Source organism: Monocercomonoides exilis (genome assembly GCF_001643675.1).
Source record: "Monocercomonoides exilis strain PA203 chromosome Unknown scaffold10-1930038, whole genome shotgun sequence".
In the NCBI taxonomy this organism is placed as follows: Eukaryota; Preaxostyla; order Oxymonadida; family Polymastigidae; genus Monocercomonoides; species Monocercomonoides exilis.
Window position 1 is genome coordinate 1,701,305 of NW_027150555.1, and position 25,271 is coordinate 1,726,575.

Genomic DNA, 25,271 nt, shown 5'->3' on the forward strand with positions numbered 1-25,271 from the left:
TCATAAAATTCTTTAATACATTTTCAATTTATATTTAGTGCTTCATATGAATGGTCTGTATGTTCTTTGCTGCAATCTGTCTTCTTCAGCCTGAATCAGCTTCTTGTAATCGGAAAACGGTGTGAATGTAGGTGGTTTCAGCCTCTCAGGCATTATTGTTTGTAATTGCATCAACTGCATTCGTTTTCAGCCATTGAGACATTGAGACATTGAATATAACATTCAGAAATATGAAATGATGCGAATGAAAAATAATTGATTCAAACAACATGAAACAAAAAGAAGCAAAAATGGGAAAAAAAAAGTTGGAAGAAGAGAGAGTAACGCAAGATATTATCGATATATATACATATATAAGAAGTACAATGTTAAATGATAAAAAAACCGATAGATTCAAAACAAACATTCTCCTGCAAATCTGAGTACTTGAGTGTGAGAGCATTCAGATGAATCTTCAACTGTTGGACTTGAATGTTGCAAAGTTACCATAAAAAGCAATGACAGAAAAAGAGAATGGATGTAGCATATAAACAGAACAGCAATAAAAGAAGAGCAAGAAAATTGCAATAAAAAAGTGGTGGAAGAAGAAAATCAGACTTGATTGCAAAAGAGATGAAAGAGATTCAATGTCCTTCTTGCAATTGGCTGTTGCTTCGTGAACCTCTGCACACGTTCCACCAGCATGTCGCATTGAGGCAATGATTTTGGACTGAGTTGCTTCGGCCTGCGCAGTTCCCATCCTTCGTTGCTCCTCAACTGATTTCATCCACGAAAGCGCCAGAGAACTGTCCATGTGCCCTTCAAACAATGCAAAATATTATTCTTTTTAGAAATTCAAAAATTCACAGCAAATACCCAACGAAACAATGCTTTGCTTCCAAAACGGTTCAAGGGCAGGAACCAAAGCCTTCATTGGTTCAAAAGTCAGAATCTAAAAAAAACATCCTTTTTCAACAAAAAAGGCGATGATAAGAAAATGAATATCACACCGGCACATGTGATTTTTGATCGTTTTGAACAGGATTAGTGGTCTCTGTTTGACTGAAGCTTCCAGAAGCTCCTTTTTCACCTTTTTCATCAACAGCACTTTTTGCTTGTCGTTCTTCTTCTTCTTGCTTTATCTGATGCGAACAAACAATAATTATAAAAATTTATCAATAAATCGATCGATGAAATTCGGATACTTTAAAAATAAAGAAAAATTATCGAAAATACACCATTGCAAGCAAAAATATTCCAAATTCATTCACGTTTTCTATCACGAACCCTCCGGGTTTCTTTTGAATTTTTTCATCTGGTGCTACGCTAGGACCGCTCAATCCAGCTTCGCTTTGCCCTTCAACTTGATTTCCCATTTTTGTTCGCCCATAATCTTTTTTGAAAACATTCAGATTTCAAAACAGATTCGGTCATTCAAATTATAAACATGTTTTTAATTGGGGTGGTGGTTATTGCCATGAGATAGAGAATCAACAATTCGAGAGAAAGGTGTCAAAATGATAATTGTTAAGGGCTATCAAAAAAGAATTTGAAAGGAACTTTGAAATGGCAGAGACAACACTTGAAGTACAACTGGTGGAACGTGAGGAAGAAAGAGTTGCTGGTATTGGGGTGATGTGCACGATGTCAGACGTGAAGGAGAAGTGCATGGATCTGTGGGGAAAGCAATTTGTCCCCAGAATCAGGGAAGTGTCAAGTTGTGGTGGTGATCTATCATACGGGTTGTCCATCATGACTGGATCTTCTGAGAGTGACCCATTCCTGTATGTTGCAACAGCTCCACTTGATGAAGGAAAGGCAGTTCCCGAAGGAATGAAAGAGTACACACTGGCAAAAGGAACATATTTATCTGTTCAGCTTAAGAGCATGGATGAGATCGGAGCTGGATATCAAGCTATGGAAAAGAAGCTTAAAGAATCATATCCAGAGTACGAATTTCGGATGGATGTTCCATCTTTTGAACTTTACGAAGATGACTTCATGAAAACCGGGCATTTGAAACTGTTTGGGTGTATTAGAAAGAAAGAATAAATATACGGCATTTTTGTATTCTTATTTATTTGAATTTGAATTATATAATTAACAACTTCTTCATATGTCTTTTTTTCAAAAGCTTATATGCTTATTCTATACAGAGTTATTTTAAATATTTATGAGTTTTTTTTCAAAATTTTATTGTTCTTATTTATTATAATTATATTATTTATTTCACGTATGTATTGTGAATAAGTATTTATTATTTTATATTTCTTATATCTGCTTTGTTTTCAATGATTCTCTATTAGAAAACATTGAAAAATTAATTCAGATGCTGTTTTTCATTATTGCAAACTATCAAACAAATTGACAAATAAATATTCAGATTTCAAACACAATTTGTGATAAAAAATGAGTGAATAATAACCATAAGAATTTCTTTGAACAACTTGGATTTTTATAATCTGTTCAAATGTTGTTTCACTCAAAATAGTTTGTGATAGTTGCCTTGTAATATTTTTTATTAACTTTATTGCGAAAAGAGAAAATTAAAAAACTGTATAAAACAATTTCGTGTCATTTTTCTTTACAGCATCATTCATTTGCTAATTCTTCAATATTATCAAAGAATTTTCACATCACATGATTAAATATTTCCAAGCAGTTTTTGTTGTGTTGTTAGCTTCGTTATGTACTTTTGCAAAAGCATCTCAGCCTCTTCCTCTATTCACTCCTGAAGAACGTTCAATTCTGGTTTACTTATTCTTGATATCAAGCTATACATAATTTCCTTCTTTTGTCTTCCAGGATCTTCATACCGATTTGGTTGTAAAAAGTATTTTGAAATGTCAACTTGAAGATCATGAGAAATTGATGGAATGTGCACGAAAAAATTTTTCAGAAACATTCGGAGTTTTTGAAAAGGCGTGGATTGCTGCTCAAAATAAGACAGATGCTCCATCGGATGTTAATGAGATTCGAGTTTGAGATATTTCAAATTCTTGTGATTTTTATGATTTTTTTTTTTAATGTGTGAAATTGCGGAATTGTTGTATTTTCTTTTTTATTATTGTTGTTGTTATTTTTTTCAAAAAAAGGAGGAATCATCAGAATGCTTTATAAGTTGTATTATGAGGGGAAGTGATGCGGATCATGAAAGATGTATCAAAAGATGCGGAAGAATTATGGAAGGAGTTGCAGAGGTGTCCAAACGTAAGGCACTTCTAGCTGTTGCCACTGAACAATTGAAAAAGGCTCAATCTGATCTTCTTCAAAGAAGGGCTGCGGAAAAGGAGGAATCAAAGCAAAAAGAAATCTCGTTCAAACAAAAGCACGAAGAATTCACACAATTACAAAATAGTAAAAAAGGAAGGGGAAGATTTCGCTTTTAATTCTTTTCTAAAATTCTCAATGCGCAGTAACATAACACACTTTTCTTTCTCATTACTTGAATCTTCATAGATTAATTTTTTGCGTTTTCGTTTTTTGAATTTTCTAACATTAACATAAAAATTTTAATATTGCTCTGAATATGAAAATGTCACATTATTTAATATTTATGCATTCTCTCTGCTGAAAAATAGTCAATAATTACGAAGATATTTAATAAAAAAATAACTTTCAATGTCTTTATAAAAAAACCATTTTTATCCCATTAATTTTCAAATAACAATTTGTGAAATGATTTGATTTTCTTGTGTCATTTTTGAATTTACAGCAATAACAAGAAACAAACAATCACCATGATTATTAATTTTATTGCTTTAATTGTGCCATGCATATTTTCTGAAATGATAAGAATGACTGACCGCAATTTTAATCAAATCGTCAATATGCCTGGTGCAACATTGGTAAAATTTTATACCAATGAATGCTCTCACTGCAAAGAATTGAGACAGCCATATGCAGCATTAGCGCAAAGTTATGATCATATCCCTGGATTACGCTTTGCAGAAGTTTGTTTTTTCAAAGATTGAATGAAATTTATAATTGTCTTTTAGTGCAATTTGGAAGATGCACCAATTGTTCAAGATCAACTAGGCATTGAATTTGTCCCTGAAGTTATGTGGTTTACTCCACTCAATAATCGTCCAATTCAATTTGAGGGCGAAAAGAATTTTGGTACACTTGTTGGATTCTTAAATTATTGTGCAAGTGTGTTACAAATCGTTGCACTATTGCAATTCAATTTCATTTTCCTGTCAATTATTTCTTTTTAGGGCAACTTCCTTTTTAAGAGTTTTATTATTCATTATCTGCATTTTTATAATTTCACAAACGTTTAAATCAAATGCAAACAAAATAATTTTTTAATCTCAAAAATGTTGATAACATTTGTTGCATTGGATCAAAGAAATTGCGATTCATTGCGCAGTATTTCAAAAACATTTGGAATATATTTAGATGAAATGAAATATAAAAACAATAATAATTCAGAAAAAGAAATATTTTGAAGTGAAAATAAGTGGTGTTTAAAGTCAAGCAGTTTCAACTAATACAGATCCTCCTCTGTGTTTGTTCCTTCCAAATAATTTTCAAACTCCCTGTTGCCTTTTGCATTATCGTTTTAATAATCATCATAGTTTACCTCATTTTCATTGCTATTGTTCTCTTCATAAGATTCATTTCCAAAGCCTTCTGCAGTCTCTCCTTCTTCTTCTATTCCTTCAGCCTGATACTCCTGCTCTTCTCCTTCTTGCTCGTATCCAAACTCGTTGCCTTCGCCGCCTTCTTCCGCTTCCTCAAACACTTCCTCATAATTCTCTCCTTGCTCCTCTGCAATCGTTTCCCCAGCCATTCCCGCGCTTTCTCCAAAATTCTCTTCTTCTCCTTCTCCATTCTCCATCCCCCTTTCCTCAACTGCCAGCTCCTCCAGCGATTGCTCTGCACTTTCTCCTGCCTCATATCCCTCGTCGTATCCTTCATCATAATAGTCATCTCCATTCTGTGCTCCTTCACTTCCCCGTCTGGATGAATGCCTGCTCTTCTTTTCTTCTTCTTCTTCTTCTTCTTCTTTCTCACTTTCGCTTTCTTTGCTCGATTTACTCGATTTACTCGCTCTGCTTTTCTTCTCTTCATCATCATCCTCCTTCTTCTCTACAACAATCTCTGCGTATTTCTCCGGGTCTGTCGACAGCATCGCCTCTGCCGTGCTTTCGGGGTGTGCGCCTTCCCACTCGTCCTCCTCAAACACAAGCAGCGGCTTCTCATTCTCCTCTTCTTTTTCGCTTCCACTTTCACTTTCTTTTTCTTTCTCTCTTTCTTTTCCTCTTTCCTTTTCGCTGCCACTGTGTTCACTTTCAGACTCGCTATTAGATCCGTCCTTATTGCTGCCGTCATCGCTGTCTTTCTCTTTCTTCTTTGACTTCGATTTCGATTTGTGTTTTCCGGATTCATCGCTTTCTTTGTCTGAGCCTGTTTCAGAGCCTTCTTTTTCTTTCTCTTCTTTTTCTTTCTTTTTCTTCTCTTTCTTCTCTTTCTTCTCCTTCCTCGCTTTCTTCCTTTTCTCTCTCTTTTCCTTCTCTTTCTCTTTCTTTGCCTTCTTTTTTGCCTTCTGCTCCTCTTTTATTTGCTGCTTCTTCTCTTTCCTCTTCTCTTCCTCTTCTTCCTTCCTCTTCTTTTCCTCTTCTTCTTCTCTCTTCTCCCTCTCCTCTTTCTCCTTCCTTTCCTTCTCTTCTCTTTCTTCCTGCAATTCTTCGGCTTCTTTTTTCATTTTGTCTGCTTCTGCTTCAAACCCAAGCTCTGTCATCAAGCAACTCACCACATACTTTCTGTCTTCTAATGTGAGTGGGACAGAATGAGAAGAGGAAGAAGAGGAAGATGAAGGAGTTTGTGAGGTGTTAGAAGAAGAGGAAGAGGAAGAAGAAGAAGAGTCTTGTGAAATGAATGTCTCGTCGTTGGCACATTTCTGAAGATAATCCAAAAGCGCAGGCTGAATATGTTAATATGGCATATGGTATATGTGTGAGTGTGAATGGAATAATATAAAATTAAATAATATAAAATAAATAAATAAATAGAAAAATAGAAAAATTAATTTGTTGTTTCAAAATATGATTAGATCAAAAAAAAAAAAAAAAAAAAAAAAAAAAAAAAAAAAAAAAAAAAAAAAAAAAAAAAAATGAATCAATACAAATAAATCCATAAGAGAAAACAATAGCATTAATAATAACATTAATAATAATAACAATAATTTAATAAAAAATAAAATTTTAATAATATAAAAAACAGTCGAAAAGCATCAGCATCACAAACATCTGAAGCTCCGCTGCGATTCAGCTGAAGCAGCCCATCAAGCGCTTTTTCTTTGAACTTCGATTTTTCTATTTCTTTCTCTCTTTTGCTCTTCCTCTCTCTTCTTCTTTCTTCGTTCCTCTTTTTTTCCTCTTCTTCTTCTTTGGCTTTCTGCTTTGCTTCTTCTGCTTCTTTCATTTTTTGCCTTTTCTCTTCCCGTTTCTTCTTCTTCTCTTCTTTCTTTTGCTTTGCCTTCTCTTTCCTCTTTTCATGCTTCTGCCGAGTGTGTTCAGAAGCATCTGACGAAAGAGAAGAAGAAGATGATGAAGAGGAAGAAGAAGAAGACGAAAAGAAAGAAAAAATTGAAAAGAAAGAAAAAGAAGAAGAAGACGACGACGAAGAAGAAGAAGATGATGATGACGATGATGATGACAAAGAAGACGACAACGAATCCGTTTCATCTTTTTCCTGTTGCTGTGCTTTCGCTTTGTTGTTAAGCTCCTCCTCTTTCTTCTTCGCCAGCCTGTCGTTCCCATACTCTTCATCGTCTGAGCTTTCATTATACTCCCTCGCCTTTATCGGCTCTTTGTACCTTTCAGAACTCTCACCACCGTCAGCATTGTGCTCGCTTTCTTGATATGCACTTCCTCTTTCACTTTCTTGTTCTCTTCCTCTTTCGCTTTCTCGTTCTCGTTCCATCTCTTCTTCATCATTCACATAGCTACCCCTTTCGTCTCCATGGGGATAACCTCTGTCCTCATATCTTCCTTCCTCTTCGCCCCAGTCGTCGTTTCTCTCCTCTTTCATCCTCCGAGAACTGGACCTGCGTGGCGCTTGGTAATTCGCTTTTTCTCCTGCTTCTTTTCGTGCTCCCATCGTTGGAGATGCTGTTCTTCTTCCAGACATATGGAAAGGATTCATCGACCTGTATAAGCCCTTTTGATGTCCAGCCGATCGGCTTTGACTGCTTTGTTGCGAGCCATTGCTTCTTTGCGTTTGATTATGTTGATCTGGAGTGCGGCTATGAAGCCTGCTCAACACTAAACTTGGATCTTCAGTTGCTCTTTCGTCTTCACATCTTTTCATCAAACTTGGATATACTGTATAATCAAATGGATTCTTTTTTCTCTCAGTAACGGAATATGAGTCAATTATTCTTCGTTGCATGTGTTGCACTCGTCGTTGATGTTCTGTCATTTCATATTGCTCTTTTCTGTTTTTCTGTGTAAATCTGCTGATTTGTTCCTTCCTGCAAAAAAATATTCTTAAAAAATGATTGTAATTATAATAGCAAACATATGAAAAGTCTTTGGCTGCGATATATCAACTGAAGGCTTTACTAAATTTGAACGGCGAGCAGCTTCTTTCACTTCTGTCCATTCATCTATAACCGGCTTTTTCTTTGGGGGTACCTTAACTGTATAGATATTAGGATCATGTGTTAGTGAAATATTTTTTCGATAATGATGGGAAAAAATTGTTCAAATGTTTAGCTTTTTGAATAAGCATTCTTTCAAACCAGGAACAAGATGAGAATCAACTTTTGATTTTGAGGTCTGTATTTTATCCATATGTTGAAGCATGTTGGCGGCAATAATTTTCCTACCAATTGGAGACCTTCCATCTGGTACAAAATAAGATTTGTGTGACATTTTGTTTGGATATTAAAAATATGGTTTGGTTAAAAAACTGTTTCAAAATAAGATTTTTTTATAATATTGTCAAAAGCTTTATAAAATAATTTTATATAAAACATCAAATTGTTCAACTCTTTTTTTTCGTGGTTTTCTTTGGATCAGTTCCTTCAATTACCCAATCAATAATTTTATCAACATTTTCTCCGCTAGTCGCAACAATTTCACAAAAGTAGATACGAGATCTTGCTTCTTCTTCAAGCGTATCTAATCTCAAAACAATTTGCACTTCCTCAAGTAATACCCCGCATGCTATGTCTCTAATGTTATGTATAATAAAGTTCAAAATAAATAACTTTAAAATAAATGCAAACATTTTGTTCAGTACAATTAAAAATGGAATTCCTTTGGAATCCGGATGCCCTAACACTTCTCTAAGCTCAACAGAAGCAGCAGCTACGGTTGTATGATCAGATGCATCAATTAAATACTAAGTTTGTGTTCAAAACAATACGTGTCAATGATGAAGGTAAATAATATCAGTTAATACAATAATTTTTTTCGATCTTTTTATAAAGTTGCACCACATAGTCCTCAGTGCTCCCCCAATTTCACGAAAATGATATATTTGTTTTTCAATTGGTATTTTTTTTATTTCTATGCCATGCTAGGCAAATAAGTTCAAAACAAAAATGTACTCATAAATATCGCAATAAATAACATGAATAATAATACTGTTGGATTCCTTGGAAAAGTAAATCTGAAAGGAACATCAGATACAATTGGCTCAGTTTTTTTTTCAGTTTTTGTCAATTCTGCAATAAATATTTTAAATAAAAGAGGTATAGAAATATAAGGAGAAAGAACTAAATAAATACGTTCAATTGTATCGATAAGAGTTGATTTTCCGCAAGAATTAATGCCTTTATGGAAAAAAAATATTTTGGAAAAAAAAAAAGAATTAGTTCAAGTTTATTTGTTTCCAATGTATTGTATTAAAAAAACCTATAACGAGAATTTCATTCACATCCATTTTATGGCAATCAATACTTAAAAATATTTATCTTTTTTTGTGCAGAAATATTCTATGGTTCAGCAGCATCCATAATAATAAAAAGTTTCATTGTTGTTTATTTATGTCTTATCCCATATACATCTGGAATTTAACAGATGAAACAACTCCTGAACAAGTTATTCAGTTTTTTGGGTATTGTGGACCAATAACATCAGCACATCTTCTTATTCTTGAAAAAAACGAGACAAAAACAAGAATAATACAATTGGACTTCAAAAGCGAATCTTCTCTTCAACTTGCGCAGTTACTTCAAGGAGTGGATTTAAATCATTCGACTATTTCTGTTTCAGATGAACTGGTTTGAACTATTGTTTTTTACGCTCGTGTTTGAATTTTTTGATCATTTTTGTCAGCCAAAAGAAGAATTTGGTGATGTCCTTTCGGAAAAGGAAATTTCCATACAAAAAGCTGATGACAATTTTGGAGAATCTTCGTCATCTTCTGGCACAGAAATGAAAACGGATAAAGATGAATCTAAAGCAATGGATCCCGAATTAAATAAAAATGCAAAAAAGATTGAACAAGAAGCACCAAAAATGGAACTCCCAGCAAACAGTCAAAGTGCTGATTCTTCTGAAAGAGATATTAATCGAATACTTGAACCTGAGAAACCTTCTGGTTTCTTTTCAGCTTTGTGGAAATCGACGATTGACTTTACCAAAAAAACGACGAATGCAGTTAAAAATTTGGATGGTTTGCACTTCATTTTAAATTATATTTGATGCATGTGTCTTTGGCATTTTCCCCTTCAAGAGCAATATCACATCAGTGATCAGACGAATCAATTTTTCTCTCAGGTGAAGAAATCGATTGAAGACGTAAAAATATCAGAGAAAACGCAAGAAATAAAAACAAAATTGAATCAGTCAGCAACCGAAATGAAGAAAAAATCAGAAGAAATCACCAAAAAAGCGATGGAAAATCCGACAGTTGCTGCATCCGTGGAGACAACAAAGAAGGGTTTGACAGCGCTATGGGCGGGGGTTACTGAGGCAGCTAAGAAAACAGGAAAGTTTTTGATTGAGTACTCTGATTTAAGTGATGAAGAAGAAGAAGATTGGGGCCTACCAAAAGAAAAAGAAGGAAAAGGGAAAAAGTCAAACGACGAAGGAAAAGAAGCAAAATCATCAATTACAAATTCTGAAAGAAATGATGAAACTAAAAATTCTTCGATTATTGAAAAAGAGAAAAAGGAAACAGATGAATGGGGGAATCCCTCGGAAAGTGGAGATGATGTAAAGACTGATGTTCACAAACAAGATGTTATTTCAGACAATGCACAAAAAGAAAAATTCGAAGTTTCAAGTGAAAATGAGGAAAACAAAAAGAAAAATGAAAAAAATGAAAGTTCAACAAGTAATTCAATTGTTTGTAATGTAGACGTTGATGATGTTGAACCAGAATGCGAAATACCTGAAGAAAATGAACATAAATTTGAATCAGAAAGCAAATCTGGAAATTCGATATGATCTGTTGGGGAAATTTCTAGTAATTGATTTTTAACATTTATTTCATTTTTTTAATTTTTTATTGATTTTTTTAAGCCCATAATTAAGTAATACAAATAGTAACTTTTTGTCAAAAATTTTTTCATGATACTAATGAGCACAAAAAGTCCTGCGCTAGTTAATATTTAACCTTTTTATTTTCCTGATGTGCATTTGTCGATATTTAAATGGAAACAGAAACTCAAATCGGCTCTTGCTCTGCGTTTGGAAAAACAACGCTCAATATTAATGAGCCATTGGGAGGATTAACTCGTCTGCAGCAAAGAGCTCTTCACAAAGAGGCTGCATCTCGTTTTTACATTAAATTGGATGATGTTCCAGAGATTCATAAAAGAATGATTAATTCATTCAAAAGTGGAATCACTTTATCTTATGAGTGGAGAATGGCTCAACTTGATGCATTGCAGCGTATGATAAAAGACCACGATGCTGAATTTGTTTCAGCATTGAAAGCAGATCTTGGAAAAAGCGTTGTATACACATACAATTTTGAGCTCAATTCAATCATTTGTGAAGTTCAAGAAGCTAAAAATAGCCTTGAAAAATGGATGGCGACAAAGCAAGTTACAATTCCTGTAGATCAAGATGGACATTATGCAAAAGGATTTCTTCAGCCTGAACCATTGGGTGTCACATTAATTATTTCTCCATGGAATTATCCTTTGATGTTAACTCTTGAGCCTCTTGTTGGAGCTATTGCAGCTGGATGTTGTGCATGTATGAAGCCTAGTAGTGAAGTTCACAATACGACTCATCTGTTGGCAACATTGGTTGAAGAATATTTAGATACAAGATGCTTTAAAGTTATTGAAGGAGGGAGAGATATAAGTAATGCGCTTCTTGAGCTTCAATGGGATCTTTTATTTTTCACCGGTAGCGGAAATGTTGGTAGGCAGATGTTTATTCATGCAGCAGAGCATTTGAGGCCAGCAATCCTGGAGCTCGGAGGAAAATCTCCAGCAATTGTTGATCGAAAAGCTGATCTTGACCTTGCAGTCAAACGAATTGTGGTTGGGAAGTTCATGAATGCTGGGCAAACATGTCTTGCTCCTGACTATGTCTTTGTTCCAGACAATATGATGGAGGAATTTGTTGAACGAGTCAAGAAGACAATTGCTGAATTCTATGGAGACGATCTTCAGAAAAGCGAAGATACTGGAAGAATTATTGGAGAAAGGCAATGGTCCAGGCTTGCAAAATATTTGCATGAAGATGAAGATACAAATGAAAAAGAAGATGATGTATCTTGCCATTCATCGCAAGAACATTTGCCTTCCCCAGTTGTGTCTTCTTCTTCTTCTTCTTCTTCTTCAGCACATTCATCCGCTTCTTCCACTTGTGCTTGTCCTGCTCTTCGTCTGAACTTGCCTTCATCGCTACTTCCTTCTCCGTTTGGTGGTCATCGCATTCTTTTGGGAGGAAAGGTTGACAAAGACGATCTGTACATCTCACCCACAGTAATTTCTGTATCCACAACTTCTTCATCACGCTTCATGAAGGAAGAGATTTTCGGACCAATTCTGCCAATCGTTCCTCTTCCTGCTGATACATTTCTCGAAGATGCTGTAGCGTTCATAAAGACGAGGGATCACCCACTTGCAATATATGTATTTACTGAAGATGAGGATGTGAAAAATTTTGTTGCTCAATCGACTTCTTCTGGAAGCATAACGTTTAACGATTGTGTTGTTCAAGCATCAGCAAAGGTACTTCCTTTTGGAGGCGTAGGCGCTAGCGGTATTGGTGTTTATCATCATAAGTACTCATTTGATTGCTTCTCACATACAAAAACGGTCCTCGATAGATCAACTGTGCCTGATCCACCTGAGAGATTCCCTCCATATGATCATTTGACACTTCCTCGTTTGAGAGAGCTTGCAAATAGGGCACATGCGTAAAATTCCATAAATGTTGCATGAACTTTCAAAATGAAGAATGCTTTCTAAACGTTGTTAATCAATTTTGTTTCATTTGAATTTTCTCTTTGGATAATTTATTTTTTTCTTTTTGAGAAAACTTGCGATGAACTATTTATAAATTTTAATATTCTTCGAGTATAATAATAAGAACTGCTGTTATATGAGTCGAGGATTGTTTTTCATTCTGATGAAAGAATCAGAGTTTTAACTGAATAGTTGAAGATTGAAACGAGAGCTCAGATTTGAAATGTATTAGCAACAGTAACAAAAAGTGCATTATTCGTGTCAGTAATTAATTTTTTTTTTTTTTTTTTTTTTTGGCTTTTCTAATTCGGCTTAGTATTACCAGAAAAAGAAAAATATTTTTTTCAACAACATGAATAATGAAAATAGTAAATATTATTTTTGAAAAGTGGAAAGTGGAGTAGATCCTGGCACAAATTTGATCATTTCACATAAAGAAAAATTGAAAAGTAATGGTTTTGTTTGTTTTTGTTCTTTTTTCACAAATGTGTATTCGAAATGTTCTAAAAGAAATAAAAGGAAGATTATTCAATTGATTCCGTCCATTCGGTTGAATTTTCACCATCACTAACACTTGGAGAATCAGATTGCATTGTTTTTGTTCATTCATCTGTGTCTGAATCCATTGATACTGTCTAATCTTCAGATTCTTCCGGGTTTGTGTGTTTTTCGAATTATTCAATGTATTCTGATTCTCTATATTTAACAAAGTTTCTCATAAGTTGATCGAAAGATATTTCATAATGTCTCAAATATATTGAAGACCAAATATATTCCTCTGAATCTTTGTGTCGCGCTCCGGTTTTAGGCATTGAACGGTAAAGGTGTGACCACGCTCCTTCTATCAAATTTGTTGTTTCACCATCTTCGTTTTTGTATTTTTCAGAATGATAAACAACCAAATAAATGAATCCAAATTGGTTCAGTGTTTTGTATGCGCTCCAGTCATCAGAAACAATTGTTGTTCCATTTTTTTAATAGAGCGAATGAGTGGAATGAGAATATTATTTGTTTTATTTTTAACAAAATGAGCAACCGTTCTGTGTTTTCCATCGGTCTTTTTTCTTTCGATTGTGCAAAACAGCCAAATCGACTTTTTTTGTTTCCCTATTATTTAGAAAAAAAAATTAACAATTAATTTTTGTAAATCATCATGAAACCTCGATTATATTTACTTCTGCGCCAAAATGATTCGTCAATTTCAACAGCCTATCCAATTCCTCCAGATTGTTGCTGATTTTGGAGAAAGATAGTGGACAATGTTCTTCAAATTGCTGAATAATTAAATGCAACAGTGTTCCTATCGATTCCATACATCAAAGACGTTTGATGAACCTCCAAATGGTACCAATAACTTAGTAGAATCAACATGATATGATTTATTTTCACTTGGAATCTTTTAAAACTGAGTTTTTTCGGATTGATCGTCGTTTCTTTCAAAATGAACAGTAATATCGACTGGGTCTTTCATCAACGTTCTATTCATCAACCTTGGAGCCATTATCTAAGTCATTTTTAAAAGAGTACATATTCACTCATGAAAACAACCATTCCAATGTTGCTTTTTCGCTAGTGAACAATTTCAGAAATTGTGGAATGCTTAGTTTTGTTAAAATCGTAACTTGATGATGTTGAGCCATCTGAGTTGCTTAATTGGAAAATATTTTGAAAAAAAATTTTTTTTTGAAAATTTGGGACATGATTATTTGGAACCAGGATCTTCTCCACTTGCCCAAAGAAGTGTGCTTTCCTCTCTAAAGATTTCACATATTTGAATATTGTGAATAGAAGCGTATTCAAAAACGAAAACCAATGAATCTTTATTCAACCTTCCTTCTGCCATCACTCAATTTGTCGCTGTAACATCATCAATTTTGAACATTGAGCTGGTGAATACAAAGCTCATTCGATGTTCAGTTTCCCATGATATATTTGAATACTGTTGAAAAGGTTTCTTCAAACAACAAATGATAGTTTGATAGCCTTTTTGGTACGGTTATTTTTTCTTATGAACTCAATATTCAAAGAAGCTTTATCAATGAAAATTATTGTCGATCCATCCTTTGCAAATCAAAATTCCTGACAAATATAGTCGATTCTTGGTTTTTTGCCTTCGTCTGGATAGGACACAGAAGTCCTAATTGTTTTTCTTTTAAAAGAAAACCATAAAAATTTGAATTGATAAAAATTGTTATCTGATTATATTTCGTGAATTGATGATTTTTCTTATTTGCAATTCAGTATCAAATAATTCTTTTGCAATTTGTCTGACTGATGAAAGAAAGTTTGCTTTTATTCTCTCTCAAATAAATTAATTATAGATTTCATCGGAAACTTTTTTCATCTTCCTTTTCAGCTGAATGGCATGGGGGCATCGATTCCAATATAGTGATGTTCTATTGTATTTAGAGACTGTGATTGGAGTTAATGTGCAAGGAGTTGAATCTCAGCTTTCCGTTTTCCGCTACCCAAAAAAAAAGAAAGAGCGAAGCTTGTTTTTTTTTTTTTTTTTTTTTGCTTTTTGGGAAAGATGTTGTGATGAAGGGATTTTTCTTTCCTATTCTTTTTCTTTCTGCTTTACTAATTGATTTGACTTCAATCTTTTTGATTTACGAAGTTGATATATTCCTGGATGAATGACTTGAAGAAGAATAGGCTTTTCTCGATTCTTGTTGAGGCTGGAATTGTATTGAGCATCTTTTATTCTTTTTCCCTTTGTTAAGGCATCAAAAATCTGTTCGTGCAGTCAAAACCGGATTTTATCACATTGAATACAATCAACTTCTGTCTTATTTAAATATTCCTGTGCACACGTGTTTGTGTCTGTTTTTTATTCATTTCACGTCTTATACAATCATAAGGCAAAACATGTGAAATCACATTTTCAAAAAACGATGAGTTGTTTTTTCATTAAAAAATCGATTTTTTGATTTTTCAAATCGATATTTGAAAAAGTCTATATGATGACTTATGATGATATTAATTGTTTTTTCTTTCGGGAGACGAGTCTTCGTGAAGAATTACCGACAATAAAGATAAAACAATATTTGACTTTTCATAAATATTTTTTCTATTTTCTTTTGTGAAAAGTTGCTTCGTGTGTTATCATTATCTTCCATTCTCACAAAAATGTGCAAAACTTAATGTGATAACATCCGATTTTGACTGCAATCATTATTTATCGAAATGTGAGTTTCGAAAATAGCAATTTTTTGTTTCAATTAAAAATACAAATAAAAAATTGACCCTATTCTGTTATACTGTAGGAAATAAAAAATAGGAAAACCAAAACTTGAAGTATTTCGATAAAATTGACGCAATTATTTATTAATTCTCAAAGGAGAAGAGAGAAAAAAACTCTATCAAGGAAAGAGAATGAAAAAAAAAAACTTTTCACAAAAATTTGCCTTCCCTTCTTGTCTCCCATCATTTGTTCTCAAACAAGTTGATGATGATTGAAAGCAAGCTTCAACGAAGCGTTGCATTTCATTCGTTTTTTGTTCAGAAAAGTTCACTCTGATAAATACCATTAGTCATGTTCAGTCCTTCGATATTCACAATATTACACAATGAATAATTCACGTTTGCAAACACAATAAATTTCACAGCCCACATTTCTTCTTTCAAAACATATGCACGAGACAACATGACCGTTCAAAGTTATTGAGCAAATCACTTGAAGCCTTTTTTCCAAATAATCCATGATGATCTGGCAAGAATTTATCTTTGGGCTTCAGCCTTTTTCAAAATAAAATTCTTCAACAAAAGCTCATTTTTGTTGAGGATTCATTGGCTTCCTGAGTTCTTGGCTCATTCATATCAACAGCATCGGACATTGTGAGCATTGCAGCTTCTGGTGGAAATATTTTGATCAGCTCTCTTTTGACCTCCACAAGGCTTGGCCGATCCGATGGATTGTGCGAAACACATCGATGAATCACCCCAAACAGCTTTGAGGAGTTAATCACTTCAAGATTTTGTCTCTCACCGTTCACAATCTTCTGCCCAGCAATCTCTGCTTCATATTCTCCAAATGGTATCTGCAGTGTCAGGCACTCCCACAGCATCATCCCGATCGAAAAGGCAACAGACTCCTTCGTTGCTCCCATCTTCTTGTTCATCAGCAATTCAGGCGCCTTCCACCTCAGACATTCTTTTTTGAACATATCTTCATCCTCAAAGGCAGAAGAAGGGAGAGAGTCACTATCATCATCATCACTGGCAGACGTTGCAACAGTTGATGAAGAGATGGAAGATGAATCTGAACTATCATCAGATGAAAGGTAGTCAGAATGCATCACAATGCAGATCACCATATGCTCAGAGAACAAAACAATGTGCGGACTCAGATTGGCAAGTGAATGAAGAGGAACTTCCATTTCATCAAATGAGTGCAATGCTCCATTAGCAACCCAGAACAGGATCTGGGCAGCTGTCTGCTCCCTCTCCTGAAGAGTGCCTATCGCCATCTCCTTTGTCTTATTTCTTCCATGGAGCAGCATGAACAGCGAATCCCTCAAGTCCACAATCAGCTTTTCATGAGGAGATGAACAGGCCATCGTATCCACCAGATTCGACATCGATGAGGTTGTGGGACACAAACTCTCAGATCGAACAAATGTTGAATCTGAATCAGTTGTTGAAGTGGATGAAATAGAAGGAGATGGCGATCTCTTTCTTGTTTCCTCTTCTTCTTCTTTCTCATCAGCCTTCTCCAATACCCAATCAGGGATCTTATCTGAATCTTTTCCCAAAATGTATTCAGTTGATCCGCTTTCAGATAGCAAATACTCTTCTGACTCGGAATGCACCATCTCCTTCCCATTTATTCTCTTCTTGATCCTCTCCTCATTTTTCTTCTCAGCCTCTCTCTCTGCTCTCCTCCACTGCTCCTCAGGAGACACCTCCATCGTCACCATCTCAATCAGTTTCGGATCCTTCTTCACTGTATCATTCACAATCTCTTCCAATTCTTTTGTTCTTCTCTTTTGCTTTCTCCATCGAACAACAAACAACATAAATCCAATCAGAACAATAAACAATATCACAACAAGCACTATAACAACCAACAGCCATATCGATTTCCCTTCTTTTCCTCCTTCAACAATCCTTTCATTTCCTTGTGGTTCAGATTCGCTTGCATTCTTCAGAATGATTGAATTTGCTGATGAAGGAGATTCTGCATTTCCAAACAAAATACACACGCTCACCTCAACATCGTCTCCACAATTGCTGACGAGATCCTTTGCCACACTTCCTTCAACTTCTCTTTCTGATAAAAATCCATTTGAATCAAAATCATGTTTTTCAATCTGCTTTTCTTCTCCTTTCTGCTTCACAACCATGAATGACAAGTTGCATGGAACAAGAAGCAATCCTTTGAATGCTAGCTTCATTCTATCTGTCTCTTCTTTTGCTTCCACACTCTCCAGAACAGGAATAAAGAATGATGAATCTCTCTCAGAAACAATCCCTTCAAAACTGCACCCTTCATTCAACATCCAAAGAGACGTGTTTCTTTCCCATCCATCTCCTCCTTTCAAACTCATCACGTTCAATACTCCTGAATCTGAACAGATGATGTTTCTTCTCAATGATGGATATCCTTCAATTGATGGATTATTGTTTGAGAAATTCCCAGCTTCAATTATCACATTTCCTCCATTCATTGTTATTCCACCATCAGGTGAATTCGAGATTGTTGTATCTTTCATCATCACAGAACTCCTCACAACATCCACAAGAGATGCATCCCATGTACACATCTCTCCTTCTGTATTTGAATTCTTTTCATTTCTTTCCTTTGAACATCCATCAAACATGCAGCTGTCCATTTTTACATCTGTGCAATCCTCCAATTTCATCATTTTACCTTTTGCGATCTGTGAACTGAATCCACTCATTGTGCAATTTGTCAATTGCATAGTCTTTTTCATTGAAGAACAAGATATCAATGATTCATCATTTTCTTCAACTGTGATATTTTCTGTTTTGAAATTTATAAGTGTCAGTTGCCCACATTCATTTATATCTAACAGAGAAGTTTTAATTGTTGAATTGCAAATCGTTAATGAATCGATCACGGATGGAAAAGAAGATGAAAGATATAATGCCGATTTATGAAACACCAGATTTGATATTGCGCATCCATCAAGTTGTAATCCTCCTTTTTTCATATTAATGATGTGGAATGGAATGCTTGCAAGTTCTGCATTTCCTTCTTCATTAGATTGTTTTGAACTGAATGAGCAATTCTTTATCTCAAGAATTCCTCCTTCTGGTGAGATCAGTGATTCATGTTGAGAATAGAAATTCGAATCAAACACAAAGCTGACTCTCAGCAATGAAACTTCTCCTGTTGTTGATATTACAGAATCCTTTGTTTTTTCAATTCTTGATTTCACTTCAACTTCACACAAGCCTCTGCTCTTCGAGCCCAAACTCATTTCCTTCAGATTTATCTCACAGCCAATCGCACTCTCTTCAACAACAATCATTTGGCTCATGAAATCTGAAGTCAGATGCATTAGGCCATAATCAATTGAATAACATGGAAGTGTGTTTGTTCCACATTGCTTCTCATCTGATCCATTCACACTGCTCACAATGATTGTGTCGCTCTGATGAATCGTCACAAAATCAATCAGATCTGTATCATTTGGATAATCACACTCATCTCTTCCATATATCGCATTTATTCGTGAATAATGATTCTCTCGAAGATCAAACTGAAATTGACTTTCATTGATCTGAGATGTGATGTTGAAACATTCAATGAAAATGTCATTCCCCACTCTTGCTGTGTTTGAACTGAATTTCATTCCAACAAATGTGAAATTCAATTCTCCTCTTTCCTTTGTTGCCAGATACACCCCTCCTCCTTTCCCATTGGTGCAGCTGCATTGACTGACTTCGGACTTAATCATCTTCATTGATCCTGATGCACCCAATGTGAAGAATATTGCCCCTCCTTTTTCACTCATTTCTGCTTTGTCTTCTGTGATGTTGCTCGAATTCACAACCAAACAAATCTTATTCTCACTCTTTGATTCCAAAATGCTTGCTCCATTGTCACTTCTCTTCACTCCTGAAAATGACGAATTATCAATCTCAATATTTGTTCCTTCTTCACCTCCTTCATTTATCTTTGTTGTTAATTCAGTTCCTTTGATCAGAAGAAAACATCCTCCACTTTCATTCAACGAATCCACTCGAACATTCACAAAATGGCAAGTTATTCCAACATCGTTTATTGCAAAAACACTGTTTCCAACATTGCATGATTCCATAGACAAATCATTCACTTCCACAGTTCCTCCAATCACTTCCACAAATACACAATCAAATCCATTGTTCACTTCTGATTCTGAATGGAATGAACATCCAGTTATCACCAAAGCTCCTCCATTGTTTGAAATAATCGATTTGGCTGAATTGTCAAATCCAGATGCTAATTGGAGCTGGATGTTGGTTAATTCAAGATGAACATAATTTTCCATGAAATATTCCAGTTGACTTCCAATTGCCTTTTCAAAATTCAATTTGGCTTTAACATTCTCTTGTCCCATCTTCACACTCTTTTTGATCAAATAATTGGATAAATTGAATGAATCTTGAATAATTGTTGATCCTTCAATCTGAATTGTCTTCATTCCAGTTCCAATTTCCATGTTTTCCATCCCTTTCCACATCGTGTGACATGGTTCTTCCTCACTTCCACAACGCGCCACATCAAATCCACTCGATGAGATAAATATCTCAATTGAGCTGTATGGAATTAGAAACATGAACAAATCAAGGTTTGAATGAAAATCATCACATCCAACAAACAAAGTATTATCATCCTTCATTGATGAGTAATCAAACTTGAATGAGTCATTTGTCACACTCCGGTTCAGATCAGATGCTGAAATGAACATGTTTTTCCCATATTCTGCATCATTTCTCTCAAATACAAGAGTTTCAGACAATTCAAACATCATATCTGCATCATTCAGAGTGAGAAACATCCCTCCCCCTTTCCCTTCACTTCCACTTGTTGAGGGTGCACAGCACTTTTCAAATCTTGTTAATGACACATACAGTTCAGAAGGATTCTCCAATGAAACTGACAGCCCTCCTCCTCCTTTTCCATTCTCATTCACTTTGCATATCCTGAATGTGCAATTCTTAATTCTCATTGTGTCTTTGCTTCCGTCACAATTCGACCTCAAACAAAGGCATCCACAATCTCCTGCTCCTCTCGTGATGTTCTCAAATGATGTGTTCTTCAAGGTGATTGATGAACACTTCTCAACCTGTATTGCTCCACAACTCTGCAGAATTGAATTCATTATCGAGCAATTCTGAATTGTGACTGAGCTGCTTGTGGCAATCTCAACCAATCCATTCACTCCATTTGATGCTGTTTGATTGATTATCACCTCATCCATCAGACATTCGCAACTTCCATTTACAACAATCACACATCCTCCAAATCTCACTTTTTCCACGCTTCCTCCACAGCTCATCCGCATTATCTCCACCTTCCCTCCACTCGCACTCACAAAAGCATAACTCACTGCATCCACCCTTCTTTCCATTTTTATCCCACAATCATGAAATATAAATGTTCCACTTGTTGAGTGAATAAATGATGATCGCTCTCCAATCGATCCTCCTAATTCAAACAGCACACCTGTGAATGTTGATGAAACATTGTTCATTACCAATGCTTCTTGTGTTTTTGTTCCTGTTGCCTCGATTTTTATTCCAACATCTTTGTTGCTCGAATCAATCTCATATGATTGTTCATCCAACTGAACTTCTTCATCAAATGAAAATGCATTTGTCAGTCTGATCATTCTCTTTGAACTCGTATATCGATATTCACTCGCTTCTCTAATAGTTCGGCATGGGTAATCTTCATATCCGCACAGCCTGAATTCATTTCCATGTTCTCTCTCACTCACGTACGCTGGTGATGAAAATGTCCGAAGAAACACAACAAGTGGAACAATCAGCTCAAGCTTGTTTCTTTCTCTTCCACAAAGTTCATTCAAGTCTGCATCATTAGTTCCAATTTCTGGATCGAATCCAACAGAAGTGCTGTTGATAACAGCTGACAAATCATGTGCTTCCACAAACAGATTCTTCCCTCCCAATGTTGCAGCACAACTCTCAAAGCTCACTGATGTTATCTCAAACTCGCATGAATCATCCCCCAAACACAACATCATCCCTCCTCCAAACCCACTGCAACTACATTGACTGAATGCCGTTGTTCCTCCATTGCATGATGTTGATGTTCCAATAAGAATCTTGCTCGTCACCTCTTCTAACTCAATTTTAATTCCCCCTCCATTTCCTCCCAAACACTCGCACTCTTCTATGGTTATGTTCCATACAACAAATGTCTCTCCTCCCTTCACGCTTTTTGTCATCACCACCCCATCTCCTCCAGCCCGATTCACATTTCGAATTGTCAAATTTCCCAGAAAACTTTCTCCTGCTGTTGATTCTGCTGATGATGGCTCAGAAAACAAAGGCCGTGATATTTTTATATTTTTGATCTCAACATCAATCATCTTCAGCTGTCTCAGTGCCACTTCAAACACAGATGCTGATATTACACTTCTTCTTGTTGTTCCTGAGATCAGTGTGTCCGCCAGTGAAAGTGACCCACTTCCATCAGAAACAACAAAAACATTTGGGGATGGACTTCTTTCAGTGTTGTGATCGATCCCCACGTGCCCCACATCCAATTGTCCACTCGTCACGCTGAACAGCGTTGTCGAGTCGATAGAAAGGAGATTTGTTCCAATCACACTTTCTTCCCTTCCTTTTCCAATCACACTGATTCGTTTTTCACCAACATTGATTGTTTCCTCTTCGCTTTGATGCATCCCCTCAAAAACTGTAACTGTGGAATTCAATCGTTGGTCACTCTTTTTGATTGCAAATCCAATTGTCTTGCATGCTATTGACTCATTCGTAATGCACCATTCATTTGAGTCATCTCCATTCACATCCACAAATCGATCCTTCATCCCTTCCTTAAGCCACTCCTTCTTTTCAGTGGGTTGAAGCACCCAATTACTGAAATTATATGTGTAGCATATTCTATTGTCATTTGTGTTCGTTGTATATGATTCAAAGAACGGACAGCAGGACAAAGATTCATTTTTTTCATCAGAAAAGAACACATCATGCCCATATGGCATGTCAGCAGAACATTGGCAGTTGTGAAAGAAAAAGAAATAAAAATACATGTTGCTATTTGGAAAACTTTCTTTTAAAAGATAAAATCTAATTCCTCCTCCATGCGAAACTGCTGAACACGAAATGAATTGGATGCTCCTCATTTTGAACTCGGCAGGAACACCATGACAATACATTCCTCCACCAAGAGAACCAACAAGAGAACATGAAGCAAAACTGCAGTCAAACACACATATATTCTCCACATCTTCACTTTCTGTTTCAACACATGAAGATCCGGAAACTTGAAAAAATACAAGATAAATCCCTCCTCCTGATTCACGTGCATTGCAGTTCTGGAATTCACAACCACTTATTCCGAAACATGATGTGATATTATAATGACACATTCCTCCTCCGTACTGATTTTGCGAAATACAGGTATTGAACATATTATTTTCGATGTACACTGATTTTATCCCATAACACATAATTCCTCCCCCAAAGTTGTCAGCAATGCAGTCGTTAAAGGAGCAATTCAAAACAAAAAGTTCTCCAGAATTTTGATTAAACATGCAAATTGCCCCTCCACTTGATATTCCATCTGTCCATGAATCACCACTTCCTATAGCCTTTGAACAGTTCCATTCACACCAAATAAAAGTGTTTTTTCCATTATCAGTTGTGTTTTGTCTCTCTGGATTCAACTTCTTCTCCTTTGTTCCAATGTGTTCAACGTTTCTTGTCCTGCAACACCCAACGAAAGATGTGTTTGAGGCTGTCAATGAGGCCAAGGGGTTGTTGAGTGAAGGAACAATCCCGCCATCATAAACATCCTACACTGACACAAACTCACACCCACTCATCAGAAATGTTGTTTGATAAAATGAAGTGGTTAGAGATGGATAATCAGAAGTTGCTGTTGAAATATTGAAAAAGGACAGTTTGGAAAGCGAGGCAAATGGCACAAGGGGAGATGCCAGAAATGGGGCTGATGACACACAAAAAGATGAGAAATGAGAGGAACAAATGGACACATGGCTTTTTTCTGAATGATCCCCTTTGAATGGTTTTGAAGAGAATAGAGATGGGCATTTCTGCGAATGCAAGTCCAAAGGGAATCGGAGAGATATGTTTGTGAACAGCCCACGGCCACCACTCAAACAAAATGGAGGCCTTTCTCCCCTCATTTCAATCCCGCATCTGCTCAGTTCAACAAAACATCCATTCGTGGCATTCAAGGCACTTTGACCATCATTTGGCATCAATCCCAGAGAATGGAGTTTTATTGAAGAATTGGCAATCATGAAGCTTCCTTCAATCCAACTTTCATCTCCAAATCTTTGTCTTTTCCAGATTTTTTGCTCATCGGTCATGTTTGTTTCACGATCCACTTCATGTGAACTGGATTCTCCAGATTTCAGTTTTTCATCATTCTCTTTTCCATCTCTAATCTTTGTTTTTTGTGTTTTCTCTGGATTTCTCATCTCATCTTCTTTTCTTTTAACATCCGTTTCAAATGTGTTTTTATTGGCAAATATTCCCTTTTGAAACACATTCAACCACATTCTCCTAAGATTATCTGCAATTTCTTCCTTTTTCAATTCCTCAATTTGACATGTTTCATCACTTGAAGCATCATGACACATGCATTGATAATATATTATGCAAACAAAACAGTATAGTTTTGAAAGCATAGAAACCAGCACACACGAGGAATATCCTTTTCTTTTTTTCCTGATTTCTGAATTTTTATTATGGGAGAAGAATTCACAAATAATTATTTGTTTGAAAATTGTCGATAAACAATGAGTTTATTTTTGTTTCTACTAATTTTTCGTATGATTAAAAAGTTTGATCAGAAATATAATTCCAATTGGAAAACCAGCTTTCTTTGATGCCTTGATATTTTAGCCATCACTGAGAATACAACACTCACGCCCAGCTCAGCTTTGAGATAAATTTATTTAAAGTGTTTTTAAAGAAGTTGCATTTAAACAAGAAACATCAACTGGATTGGAGAAGTTATTCGAAACATTTTTTTAACAAAAGAAAAGAAAAAGTTTGAATTCTAAAATTTGATGATAATTCAGCAATATTTTATTGTTTTGTGACTATTAACCTTTCACATTTTATTTATTTTCAAACATCAGGGACTATGGAGATATTTTGAAAGTTATGATAATTAATTCTTGCCTTGACAGAAATGAACATTCTTGACTAAAGGATCGGGGTGTATGGAAGAAGTTAATAGAAACTTTCATTGCTGTGTTTTTTTCAATAATTTGATGAATTTTTTGTATTTCGGGGAGAAAGAAATTCAATTTCAGCCAAAGGAAAGTTTCATTTTTGGATAATGAGCCAAGATTATTATTTATGGAGAATGATGCTGGGCTGTCATAAGGGATGCAAGTTGCAATGAGTTTGTGATTTATTCTGTTTTATTTGAATGTTATTCATGCAAAACGGGATTGCTTATTTTTATTGTGTTTCAAAATGGAAATTCCAATTGATTTTTATCTTTTGTTCTCATGAAACAGAACATTCGAAATTTTATAACAAATGCGTGATATCTTCCAATTCTGAAAGATTTCTTTTGGAAGATGACTTTGGTGGAAAGAAAAACTGAAGAAGTTTGGAAATTTGAGGAAGAAAAGAGATTTCGAAGGGCATTGAAAAATGAGAAGCAGAAGAAGATGATTGACAGATGCGAATTATCAAA

The 25,271-nt window shown here is 35.3% G+C and overlaps 10 protein-coding genes across 10 annotated transcripts; 5 read left to right on the forward strand and 5 right to left on the reverse strand.

Annotated features, from left to right (window-relative positions):
• Window positions 1–42: 42 nt before the first annotated feature.
• On the reverse strand, window positions 43–1,355 carry MONOS_3423 (uncharacterized protein; the record flags this gene model as incomplete). The annotated part of the gene is made up of 6 exons (XM_067873425.1): window positions 43–174; window positions 405–466; window positions 598–798; window positions 856–931; window positions 990–1,121; window positions 1,218–1,355. 6 exons carry the CDS (start codon window positions 1,353–1,355, stop codon window positions 43–45), a joined length of 741 nt encoding a protein of 246 aa, XP_067732184.1.
• Window positions 1,356–1,515: 160 nt separating this feature from the next.
• MONOS_3422 (uncharacterized protein) lies at window positions 1,516–2,359 on the forward strand. The gene has a single exon (XM_067873424.1). The coding sequence runs from the start codon at window positions 1,546–1,548 to the stop codon at window positions 2,029–2,031; it is 486 nt and encodes a 161-aa protein (XP_067732185.1). The 5' UTR covers window positions 1,516–1,545; the 3' UTR covers window positions 2,032–2,359.
• Window positions 2,360–2,570: 211 nt separating this feature from the next.
• On the forward strand, window positions 2,571–3,507 carry MONOS_3421 (uncharacterized protein). Its single transcript, XM_067873423.1, has 3 exons — window positions 2,571–2,730; window positions 2,785–2,958; window positions 3,075–3,507. The coding sequence occupies exons 1-3, from the start codon at window positions 2,620–2,622 to the stop codon at window positions 3,366–3,368; spliced, it is 579 nt and encodes a 192-aa protein (XP_067732186.1). The 5' UTR covers window positions 2,571–2,619; the 3' UTR covers window positions 3,369–3,507.
• Window positions 3,508–3,692: 185 nt separating this feature from the next.
• On the forward strand, window positions 3,693–4,299 carry MONOS_3420 (putative Thioredoxin). Its single transcript, XM_067873422.1, has 3 exons — window positions 3,693–3,932; window positions 3,978–4,131; window positions 4,197–4,299. The coding sequence occupies exons 1-3, from the start codon at window positions 3,720–3,722 to the stop codon at window positions 4,211–4,213; spliced, it is 384 nt and encodes a 127-aa protein (XP_067732187.1). The 5' UTR covers window positions 3,693–3,719; the 3' UTR covers window positions 4,214–4,299.
• Window positions 4,300–4,339: 40 nt separating this feature from the next.
• Window positions 4,340–7,862, reverse strand: MONOS_3419 (uncharacterized protein; the record flags this gene model as incomplete). The annotated part of the gene is made up of 4 exons (XM_067873421.1): window positions 4,340–5,908; window positions 6,232–7,459; window positions 7,507–7,627; window positions 7,730–7,862. The coding sequence occupies 4 exons, from the start codon at window positions 7,860–7,862 to the stop codon at window positions 4,544–4,546; spliced, it is 2,847 nt and encodes a 948-aa protein (XP_067732188.1). The 3' UTR covers window positions 4,340–4,543.
• A 58-nt stretch (window positions 7,863–7,920) lies between these two features.
• Window positions 7,921–8,877, reverse strand: MONOS_3418 (Arl16; the record flags this gene model as incomplete). Its single annotated transcript, XM_067873420.1, has 6 exons — window positions 7,921–8,164; window positions 8,219–8,334; window positions 8,395–8,511; window positions 8,580–8,659; window positions 8,723–8,767; window positions 8,850–8,877. The coding sequence occupies 6 exons, from the start codon at window positions 8,875–8,877 to the stop codon at window positions 7,975–7,977; spliced, it is 576 nt and encodes a 191-aa protein (XP_067732189.1). The 3' UTR covers window positions 7,921–7,974.
• Window positions 8,878–8,980: 103 nt separating this feature from the next.
• On the forward strand, window positions 8,981–10,500 carry MONOS_3417 (uncharacterized protein; the record flags this gene model as incomplete). The annotated part of the gene is made up of 3 exons (XM_067873419.1): window positions 8,981–9,217; window positions 9,273–9,612; window positions 9,673–10,500. 3 exons carry the CDS (start codon window positions 8,981–8,983, stop codon window positions 10,386–10,388), a joined length of 1,293 nt encoding a protein of 430 aa, XP_067732190.1. The 3' UTR covers window positions 10,389–10,500.
• On the forward strand, window positions 10,482–12,575 carry MONOS_3416 (aldehyde dehydrogenase (ALDH)). Its single transcript, XM_067873418.1, has one exon. It carries the CDS (start codon window positions 10,595–10,597, stop codon window positions 12,323–12,325), a length of 1,731 nt encoding a protein of 576 aa, XP_067732191.1. The 5' UTR covers window positions 10,482–10,594; the 3' UTR covers window positions 12,326–12,575.
• A 3,553-nt stretch (window positions 12,576–16,128) lies between these two features.
• Window positions 16,129–22,572, reverse strand: MONOS_3415 (uncharacterized protein; the record flags this gene model as incomplete). Its single annotated transcript, XM_067873417.1, has 1 exon — window positions 16,129–22,572. The coding sequence occupies one exon, from the start codon at window positions 22,570–22,572 to the stop codon at window positions 16,129–16,131; it is 6,444 nt and encodes a 2,147-aa protein (XP_067732192.1).
• Window positions 22,573–23,385: 813 nt separating this feature from the next.
• Window positions 23,386–24,198, reverse strand: MONOS_3414 (uncharacterized protein; the record flags this gene model as incomplete). Its single annotated transcript, XM_067873416.1, has 1 exon — window positions 23,386–24,198. The coding sequence occupies one exon, from the start codon at window positions 24,196–24,198 to the stop codon at window positions 23,386–23,388; it is 813 nt and encodes a 270-aa protein (XP_067732193.1).
• Window positions 24,199–25,271: the final 1,073 nt, after the last annotated feature.

Coding starts and splice junctions, on each gene's coding strand:
- MONOS_3422 (XM_067873424.1), top strand. CDS start 1,546: ATGGCAGAGACAACACTTGAAGTACAACTGGTGGAACGTGAGGAAGAA.
- MONOS_3421 (XM_067873423.1), top strand. CDS start 2,620: ATGATTAAATATTTCCAAGCAGTTTTTGTTGTGTTGTTAGCTTCGTTA. Junction 2,731..2,784: donor CTGAAGAACGTTCAATTCTG/GTTTACTTATTC, acceptor TTTGTCTTCCAG/GATCTTCATACCGATTTGGT. Junction 2,959..3,074: donor CGGATGTTAATGAGATTCGA/GTTTGAGATATT, acceptor TTTCAAAAAAAG/GAGGAATCATCAGAATGCTT.
- MONOS_3420 (XM_067873422.1), top strand. CDS start 3,720: ATGATTATTAATTTTATTGCTTTAATTGTGCCATGCATATTTTCTGAA. Junction 3,933..3,977: donor CTGGATTACGCTTTGCAGAA/GTTTGTTTTTTC, acceptor ATTGTCTTTTAG/TGCAATTTGGAAGATGCACC.
- MONOS_3416 (XM_067873418.1), top strand. CDS start 10,595: ATGGAAACAGAAACTCAAATCGGCTCTTGCTCTGCGTTTGGAAAAACA.